Here is a 9,748-nt window from a genome sequence, read left to right as displayed (position 1 = left end):
AACATGGGTTGCTTAAAATTGACTTTAAAAAAATACTTTGCGAAAATGATAAAGGATCAAATGTTCTCACAGCTTATAGCTAGGGAAAAGTGCTTTTAATTCCACTGTGGGCATAACATCTAAAGGAAGATACCTCAGAAGGAAGGCTTCTTTGGACCACCATCCCCCCCCAACATAAAAATTTGGGACAAAGCAACATCCTTTATCATGCAGACTACACAAACTACACTAATCTAAGTTTTCTCTTTGTTCTAGGAGCAAAAGGATACTAGCTTGTTAAAAGACCCTCCCAGGAATGCCATGTGGTCCATGTGGTGGTGACCACATCCTCTTCTCTGGAACAGGGTTTGCTTTCTCACATGGTTTCTGAATTAAGAACAATCTTTGCGCAGTTACCACCCTGTTGTAATCATAGCAACTGAATTATTTAGCTGTCAGGAGAGCTAACCTATGTTGGATGTTCTCACACGAGCCAGGACAAAATCCCTCACAGCTATTCCTATCCAAAGGAATAATGATCTTCATATTCTTTGGACTAACAAGTACTTTTACTGTTTGCTACACAAATGAATTTCCCAGGAGAATTTTTAGCTTAGTTTGGTGTTTTCATTTTAAATGACTGTCATCAGACATGAAAATTAATCCACGACACAGTAGGTCATAGAGCTAATAGTTAAATCTCAAGTGACCCATTAATATATACCCTCAAGCTGGAACTACCTGTTTTAAAGCAAAAAGCAACTTCTCTTTTAGGTCCAGATATACGCATCTAATGTCATTGCATTGAGCTTTACTGCTGACAGGAAAATGCAACAAATTCCTTTTTGTTGTTTGTGCTTATACTTTATCTCCTATGGCCACAATCAAAATAAATTGAAAATAAAGTAAAAAAAAATGTCTGATATTGTGAGATCTAAGTTCTGATTTTTTTATTTATTGTCAATATGCCCATTGGTATGAGGAAAATAGGGCTGGCCATATACACAGGTGACAGTAGCAATATCATCAAAGTTCCACTATCATCATGCTGATGAGCTACAACATGAAACCTATCAAACCTACAAATATCAAAAGTGGCTGGCAATCAACTCGGATGGAACACTGACTGTGGTCATACAGATTAGTCAGTGAGGCCTTCCTCCAAGAGCAGAACTGGCTATAGTCACTCAAACACAGGATTTCTTATACCATTCAACACCAAACTGGCAGATCCCTTCCTGTGAAGAAGGACCAGTGAGCACAAAAGGAGGGAAAAGCTCATGACTCCCAGAATGACCATTCCTGATATCAGAGCACTGGTGACGGCATTCAGCTGGAATGGCGGCATGCTCAAGGAACCTGCAAGAACCATACAAACCCTTATAAAGTCTCAAATGTATTTAGTGCAATGCTTGCCACTTTCTCCTACAAAAACACTGGTCACTACTATCTCACAGCAAGACACTGGAGTATACTGTAATCTGTTTAACTATAATATAACCCCAAACCTAAAGGATTATATGGGTTAGAAGGTCAGTATCCCATAGACAAACAGAACAAATCAAAATAAAAGCTACAAATTCTATGAAAACTGGCCAACAGATCCCATATGACTCCAAAACTTGTCTGTTATTTTAAACACAGCCCTTTAGAAACTAGAGCTCACTATATTTATTTGATTACAGTTTTGCAACAAATCACCAAAACATTTTAAAACATTGCACTTTTATTTGCTAATTATCTTACCAAGCTGTGAATTATTGGTTGGAGTCTCATCTGAGGAGAGAAAACAGAGAAAGGGAAGTGACAATTCCCTCTAAACATTTGCCTTTGTGTATTCTAACTCCATCAGTTTTTACACTTCATCTCCATTTACTCCCTCCATGTCCCCTTGCCCAAGATCTATGGAGAAGGCATGAATGAAAGTTCTTGAACCCTTCTGTTTTTCCAATTTCTATTCCCAGTGTACCAGATTTCATCCTTAAACTCACATCCTGCCACAGTACTGGTTATGCAAATATGATCACAGGATATATTATGTTGTATGCCTTCCTGCCAACTTTGCTTCATCATTTTCACTCTGCCAGGTTAGTGAGGGCAGCAATCGTTACCCAGCTATTACATTTTTTATGGACCTATAACCTGTCATTTGTTATTCTGTTATAGGGAAATACCCATTATTTAGTGTCACTCTTTTTTAAGTGTTGCCCATTTGCCTAATATAATCTGCAAAAACATCATTTTGAGATCCAAGAAGATAAATTCACACTTAATAACTAAATGAAAGGCCAGCATGACTCCTGGGCTTGAGCTGTAGGTTTATTTGCATCTGTTAAGTAGAAGATTGAAGCTGTTGACTTTTCACTTCTCCTTGGCAAGCGTAGTAGGTGCAGTGCACACATTCACCCAGCTTCCCCAGGCTTGTTGCCCAATTTGCAGCCATGATAAGATTAACTCTCAGGCTAGCAGCCAGCATATTTCATGTGTGTTAACATGTGCATTTGCGTTTGTGATTTTATTTGAAACATAAAATGTGTGTATCTATTTCTGGGTTACATGTATTTTACACTTAGTGAGTATGCAATGCCATGCAATTCATAAAGCCCTTTTCCATATATTATCACTTTTAATCCTTGTGATAGCTCTGTGACTTAGATATTATTACTGCTCCCATTTTACAGATGTGGAAATTTCCATCTGTCACAGCCTCTATGGCAAAGAAAACATAAACTGAGATTAATGTTCTAGTTTGGAGTCCTTTTTTTAAATATACAAACTAACCAAGTACACAAAGTATTTTTTTTTAATGTGGATGTTAAATAACTCAAGCTATGAACTCCAGGAATAGTATCTGAAACCATCAGTGAGAAGACCTGGTGAAATATTTATATCCAATACCATTTCCTTTCAGACCTATGAGTCCTGGCAGAGATGGTAGTTCTGCTATCAAGTCCTGAAGAACAGTGCTCAGTATGTATATGGTGCTCATTCAAGGGAGTCTTTAGAATCCTGCAATGCATTGCACTGGTAATAGGAGCCTCCTAATCTCTGACTGCCATGTTTTTATAAAAGCATTTCCTTCTCAAGGAAATAAGTAGAACGAATAGAATGAGGTCAATTCATCCGGTTCCAAAGACAAGCTTGAATCTCTTTTACACATTCCTCCTCCTTTATTATTATTATTATTATTATTATTATTATTATTATTTTGGAACTATACTTAATTCCTTAAACATTGTTTCTACTAAGTAGCAGAAAGTTCCTTTCTGTGAAGTGTCCTGAATGAGGTAAAGATGGTATAACTGGATCCCCCAACATGTGCACACACACTGCACACACTATTTTCTACATCATGAGGCTAAAAGAATATCAGAGCATCTCTGCTATTCCTGACATCACCACCAACTATTTAAAGAACAACATCCTAGATCTTCTATGAGGACTTTGCTATGAACAAAATCTCCCTGTGTGTTGGGACCAAACCCTTCATGTCAAGTGAACACACTGGCTCCAGGTTCCAAGGCAGAAAAAGTGAAAGTACTGTACTATTGACAGATAAATAAAAGCATATGCTGTTTGAGTGTAGTCTGGAATTGCATTTGAAGAGAGATAAAGGGAGAAGAATTGCTTTTCTGTTTGTCGTTTCTCAATTTATTGTGTCATTGTACTAAAAAAGCACTGTCTAGCTCTGAAGGGACAGTAGATGTTTCCCAGGAGACTTTGGTCACCACCCACTCCTGTTTTCCCTACAATCCTTTTGGTCTTGACATGTACATATATGCAAAAAGAAAGGCATGAAGCCATAGCAAATTAGAATAAGCTGGAATACTAAGTCCAGTAAGTTCTTCAAAGAATACACAGCTATCTGGAAATTTATAGGGAAAGGCTATAGAAGCAAAACCACAGCTGTGTAAGCTGGAAATGGCATATGCATTGCTATTATATGCTTTTCTCTCACAGAAAACTGTACTAAGTGGAAAATATGAACATCACTCACTGCAAGTATGTATGAAGAATGATTAGTTTTCTTATATCTAGCAAACTTAAAAAATATTTATTATGCTTATGCTGTTAAATTACCCTATGTTTCACATTTTAAAAGCTGCTAAACTTGGGGTTGGAGAGATGGTTCAGCAGATAAGAGTACTGGCTGCTCTTGTAGAGGACCCTGGTTTGAGTTCCAGCTCCCACATGGTGGCTAACAACCATCTGTAACTCCAATTCCAGGGACTCTGATGCCCTCGTCTGATGTCCACGAGCACTGCACAACACTGGTGCACTTACATTCAGGCGATACACTCATACACATAAAATTAAAATAACAAATAAAATGTGCTTGCTATTAGTCTACCCCTGAACTCCAAGAAAATTAAGAACCAAGGCTGTGGCCTAATTTCTTAGAAGAGTGCCTGTACCATGCAGAGACTAAATAAGTATGCTCATATGAATTATAAACAACCTATAAAACTCAATGATGACACTTGAAAAAGAGTTTGGCTTGGGTTTTCCATAGCATTTTATGTTAATAAAACAATTAAGTGTTATTGGTTCCCAGGACTTATTCCAGAATTATTCCCTACAGGCATTTTTCAACCTTAGAAAATTCAACAATTGAGAGCTTTTAATATGAACACTGCAGAAATTTTGAAGATTTTGTCTTTCAAAAAATATGGAAATTTTCACAAATCAACTAATAAAAATGGTTAGCATTATTGGACAAAAATAGTCCAAGTGGACTTGATTTCATTATGAAGCAGAGCAAAATAGAGTTCCTGAGGTCTTACCACATACTAAACTTGCCCAAGCCAGACATCTAGAGAAAAGAAGCAGTTCAATGAACAAACAGAGCAAAACTTCCAAGTACCAGAGAACTCTGGGAAGGGGAAGCCATGCCTGAAATTGGATTTGTCTACATAAAACCAGTCACAGGACCTGGAGAAATAAATTCTAGCTGACCTAAGCAAAAACTAAAGTGGGACAAAGGAATGAGGACAGTCTTGGTCATGAAGCAGAATCCTAAGCTTAGCTAGGTTTTTCTGGGGCTAGACATGGCTTGAGTGCTGAGTTCTGTGTTTATGTCAAGTTTTAAAAGATTGCATGGATGAGATAGTATTGCACTGTTAACATATGGAACTCTAAACAACAAGGTCATGTAACCACTGAGGAGTAAAGACCATTCTTCTACTACTTATCAAAATAATAAAAATTAAAATAAATAAAATGAGGGGAGAATGAGAGAGGACCCAAAAGGATCACAAAGTTTTGAAGATGATCCTCCCACAGCTTTGCCAGTGGAAAAGGCTAAGGTGAGTTTGAATTGACTATGTGTCAGGATAGTGTCCTACTTGAGGTAGGAACAGATCACAAACTAGGAAGCAGGAACTCTGAGCATAACATCAGGGGCACTCTCCTACACCTCTTATGCTTTAAGAATCAATATTTGAGGGACCTGAGAGAAGGCTCAATGCTGCTGCCCTTTCAGGGGGACCATAATTTGGTTCCCAGCACCCACATTAGACAGCTGATAATCACTTGTAACTGTAGCACAAAGGATCTGATGCTCTCTCTGACCTCTGTGGGCACACACGTGAACATTGCAAACACACAGTCACACAAATGTACATAAAAATAAATGTAAAAGAATAGATATTATGAGCCAGGTGTGGCGGTGCAAACCTCTAATCCCAACACTCCAGAAGCAGTGGCAGGCGAATCTCTGTGAGATTGAGCTCAACCTAGTCTACGCTGGGAGTTCCAGGCCAGCTGGAGTTACAGGGAGACCCTGTCTCAAATATGTATATTTTGAGCTGTTGCCCATAGGATTGGTGGAACCTACGAACCTGAATATCTAGCTATTCAGAGTTTCTGGGGGTCTTAGAATACTTTTCTTTTTAAAATTATCTTACACTAAAAATATATTAAAATTTGTAATATTTAAATTTGGTTTGATGCAGATAAGAAGAAAATAGGGGGTTAAGAAAGGCTTAAAACCAACTACTCAGTATAATTCTATGAGAAATTTCTTACAACTAGGTAGAGGTAAGTGTTAGGCTGTTCACAAACCCCAAAACAGTCATTTAAAAACCATTCAAAATAGATACCAGATCTTCAGAAACTAGACACTAAGCTTGAAATTTCATATTTAATAATGTTATGCATTATTTAAAGGACCTATTAGTTTCTTTTTCAATAATGGTATGATTAAACAAACACTGGGAAGTGAATAATCAAAATAATTTTATGCATTTTTTAGGTGAAGATAACTTTTATACTCAATTATTTATCTATTTCGGAAAGCTTCCATTTTATGATTAGATGGGTGACACTGGCAAAAAGGTAAAGAGAATCTAATTGAAACATAATAACAGCCTTACAGCTAAAATAAATTTGAGAAAACATTATTAGCATGTGATCCAAACCTAGAATTGTTCTCTCCCTCCCTCTCTCTCTCCCTCTCTCTCTCTCTCCCCCCAGGTGATAGGTAGGTAGGTAGATAATAGATAGATAGATAGATGATAGATAGATAGATAGATGATAGATGATGATAGATAGATGATAGATAGATAGATGGTAGATAGATGGCAGATATTTATATAGATACAAGAAAAATTTACAAATACAGTATAAAGAATCTTGAGGCTTACTTTTAAAACTGTACATTTTAAAATAATGCATTTGCCCAAAGAAATTTAGAATAGTCATGCAACTATTTTTAGAAAAATCTAGACCTAAAGTTAAATTGGTCTAACTTCCGTTTCAGTGTTGGTTACTCCAAATGTCTGTTTTATCCAATTAATTATGGATGCCTCTGGATTCATACAGAATTAATTCCAAATGCTTTTGTAGTATCTGTGTGGTTTTGCACATAAGCATGTGAGCACAAATATTTGTGTAGATGAGAATAGATATGTATAGATGGTGTGTCCATCTGGTTATATAGATGCATGAGCATGGATAGAGATGGGTACTCAAACTGGCAACTTAAAATAATGTTTAGTAGGATGATTTATACAGATGCAGAGAGTTCACAAGAAAAAGCTGTGGGTTAAGCAAAGGATTTCCAGAACTTAGAGAGAGGGGGCAGATTTAGAAACAAATCTGTCTCTTAAAGATTTCATTTTTAATTTTTGATTGTGTGTGTGTTCTGGTACCTGCAGTAGTCAGAGGAATCAGATTAACCTGGAAATTGTCAGTCACCTGACATGGGTGCTGGGAACTGCACCCAGGTTCTCTGCATGAATAGCAGCCAGTCCTAATCGCTGAGCTATCTTTCCAGCTCTGAGAAAGGCTGTCTTACAGGAGCAATGAAGACTTGACTTTTCTTTGGCTGACCAGCCTCTAACAGTGTCTCCTAGGAGTCAAGTTCAATGAAAAATTAGATAACAAGGGAAACACTGGGTGTAGTTGTGCCATTATGTGCAAAAAACAATGCAGGAAGGGTAAACTGGAGGCCCAGAGGTAAGTAATGAAACATTTGCATCAGTGTGTGTGTGTGTGTGTGTGTGTGTGTGTATGTAAAAGAAATGTGGGGAAGATGGTATTGTCTTTTGTGTGAACACTGAGTAAACAGGAAACTGCTGTGAAATTAAACTTGTTTAGCTCTTTATCTTGACTCACTGATAATTGTGCTGTTTAGAAACTACTTGGAGTTCTTGTCAGAGGTCAAGTACCCCAACCATATTGGCGCCTTCTGCTGCTATGGACAGAAAGAGAAGCACTTCTTACCACTCCGGGTGATGATGGGACCAGCAGAAAGGACTGCGTTTCCGGAAGTACTCTGAGGACTCCAAGTGGTCCTGCTCCCAGCATCTCTCCTTTTTCTGTTGCCACAAATCTGAGGTGTTAATGAAAACAAATGAAATTCCACACCAGCACAAAATTGTTTCTTTATGGCCATTTGGAAAGAAGATTCTTTTGGAAGAGATACCACGTGTTTAATTTTATTCATTTCCTTCTGTGCATTTATTTAATTACTTTGCATAAAACGGCTACAGTGTTTCTTATCCTGGCTTGGACCACATTTCTTATTTCCTCCTGCTGTAATTGTGCACTGCCTCATTAGTTTACATAGCTCAATGGCTTTCCTGAAAAAGAGCTGTGTTTATCAAACTTTGCTACTTTTATTTCTCTCAAGCCTTTAATAAATTCTTCCTTAAAATGTTGGTCAGCACAGACCCAAGTTAGTGTGGACTCTGCATTTTGCTCCATCTGATAGAGCTGGTTAAGACCAAAGAAACCAATAAGTTGAAGAAACAGCTTCCTATTTATGCATAGATTAGGTGTAAATATAATCATATTAAAGATACTTCAATTTTTAAAAGCTGCTTGCATTTGTTGTCTGGTTAATGTTAAAGTAACTCCAGGGAGCCTGTGAAAATAGAAGTTCAGATTTATTTTTTTAATTCCCTTCTAACCTGATCTATGTTTTGATGGTGTCTGCATTAGATTTGATCCCTATTTTTCACTAACTGTTAATCGAAAGAATTCTGAAGTCATTTGGCACTTAACTTCCTTTCAGCACCAGCCCAACCCCTCCTCATGGGTCCCACCATCTTCTTCTCCACCTACTCTGTTACATGTGTCTGTCTCACACTTGATTTTGCCATGGGGTTCATTTATCTTCAGAATCACAGCAGGATCCATCTCCTCTGTCAGTTCTCCCAGCCTGTTCTTTCCTTCTTTCTCGAATGATAAGCATTGTCTCTTACTATAGCCTGTATACTTGTCTCCCTTTGCACAATATGACCTTTTATCTTGCTTTTTTCCCGTGATTCTTTCACAATCCTAAAAGATAAGTCAATCGATTTATAATCTAAGAAGTTTTCATCTCTGTATGTACGTTTGGCACAAAGTAGACATTCAATAAAAAACACTCCTACTTCACTTTGAACTTTGATTTTCCACATGGAAATAAATTCCCTAGATTTGGTGGCCTTTCAACTTAGCTCAATTCAGAAATTTAGAATAAAATTGCTTATAAACATACTGGCATAAGGAGAGGGCAGTCATCGGCTCTGCAGAGCTTGGTAACACAATGCAGGAAGACGGTGGACATTTTCTGATTCTTGTGTTTCACAAAACGGAACACTTCAAATGAAAAGCGGCCCCGCTGACTTCTGCCATTTTCAATGACCGTGGTCTGGGGATCTTTGTCACAGCTACATTTCAGGAATGTGAAAACACATCATTGGAAAGTGCCAATCTATTGGGATTGTAGATAACTTTGAGTCATACTAAGGATACCCCCATTGCACTGTAAGAGAGCAGAATCATGCTGTGCTACAGACGTCTGGTAAGAGCAAGCTGACTCAATAGTTATTCCAAGAATAATCTGGATCATACAATTTAAACAGAACAATTTCTAATTACAGTATCACTGTAGATTTTAGGAGGATCATACTTTCAAAGGAGTCAAAGATCCAAATAACATGAAAGAAATATCATGAAAAGCCTCCCATCACCACACCACACCCACATGCAAACCTTACAAACGCGATAGTTGTGTATTTCTTTGCACTCTCTCAGGATACATGAAAACAAGAATATATTCTTATTGCTCCTTAGTACTTCATATTGGGGGGCAGGGTGTCTTTTCATATGAATATTTGAAGAGGCCCCCTCATTCCTATTTAAAACAACTATTTAGTATTTCAATGTACATATATGCTAGTTTTTATCAATTCCTTATTTATGTACACTTGTATTGATTTTTCATTTTGAACATGTACAAGATGTTATACAAATCTCTAAGATAATTTAATAGATATTA

The 9,748-nt window shown here is 37.4% G+C and overlaps 1 protein-coding gene across 1 annotated transcript in view; it reads right to left on the bottom strand.

The window, feature by feature from the left end:
* Nucleotides 1–1,124: 1,124 nt before the first annotated feature.
* Nucleotides 1,125–9,748, bottom strand: part of Zpld1 (zona pellucida like domain containing 1) — a 56,026-nt gene continuing 47,402 nt past the window's right edge. Inside the window, exons 9-12 of the mRNA XM_008835816.2 lie at nucleotides 8,966–9,137; nucleotides 7,705–7,813; nucleotides 1,726–1,755; nucleotides 1,125–1,338 (exon numbers count right to left, since the gene is read on the bottom strand). Of these exons, the coding sequence (XP_008834038.1) occupies nucleotides 1,163–1,338; nucleotides 1,726–1,755; nucleotides 7,705–7,813; nucleotides 8,966–9,137 (487 nt within the window). The 3' untranslated portion in view covers nucleotides 1,125–1,162. The remainder of the gene's footprint in view (nucleotides 1,339–1,725; nucleotides 1,756–7,704; nucleotides 7,814–8,965; nucleotides 9,138–9,748) is intronic.

Source organism: Nannospalax galili, unplaced genomic scaffold (genome assembly GCF_000622305.1).
Source record: "Nannospalax galili isolate Female #2095 unplaced genomic scaffold, S.galili_v1.0 scaffold1251, whole genome shotgun sequence".
NCBI classification, from domain to species: domain Eukaryota; kingdom Metazoa; phylum Chordata; class Mammalia; order Rodentia; family Spalacidae; genus Nannospalax; species Nannospalax galili.
The sequence above is the reverse complement of the archived record's forward strand: the minus strand, read 5'-3'. Positions and strand labels throughout refer to the sequence as shown.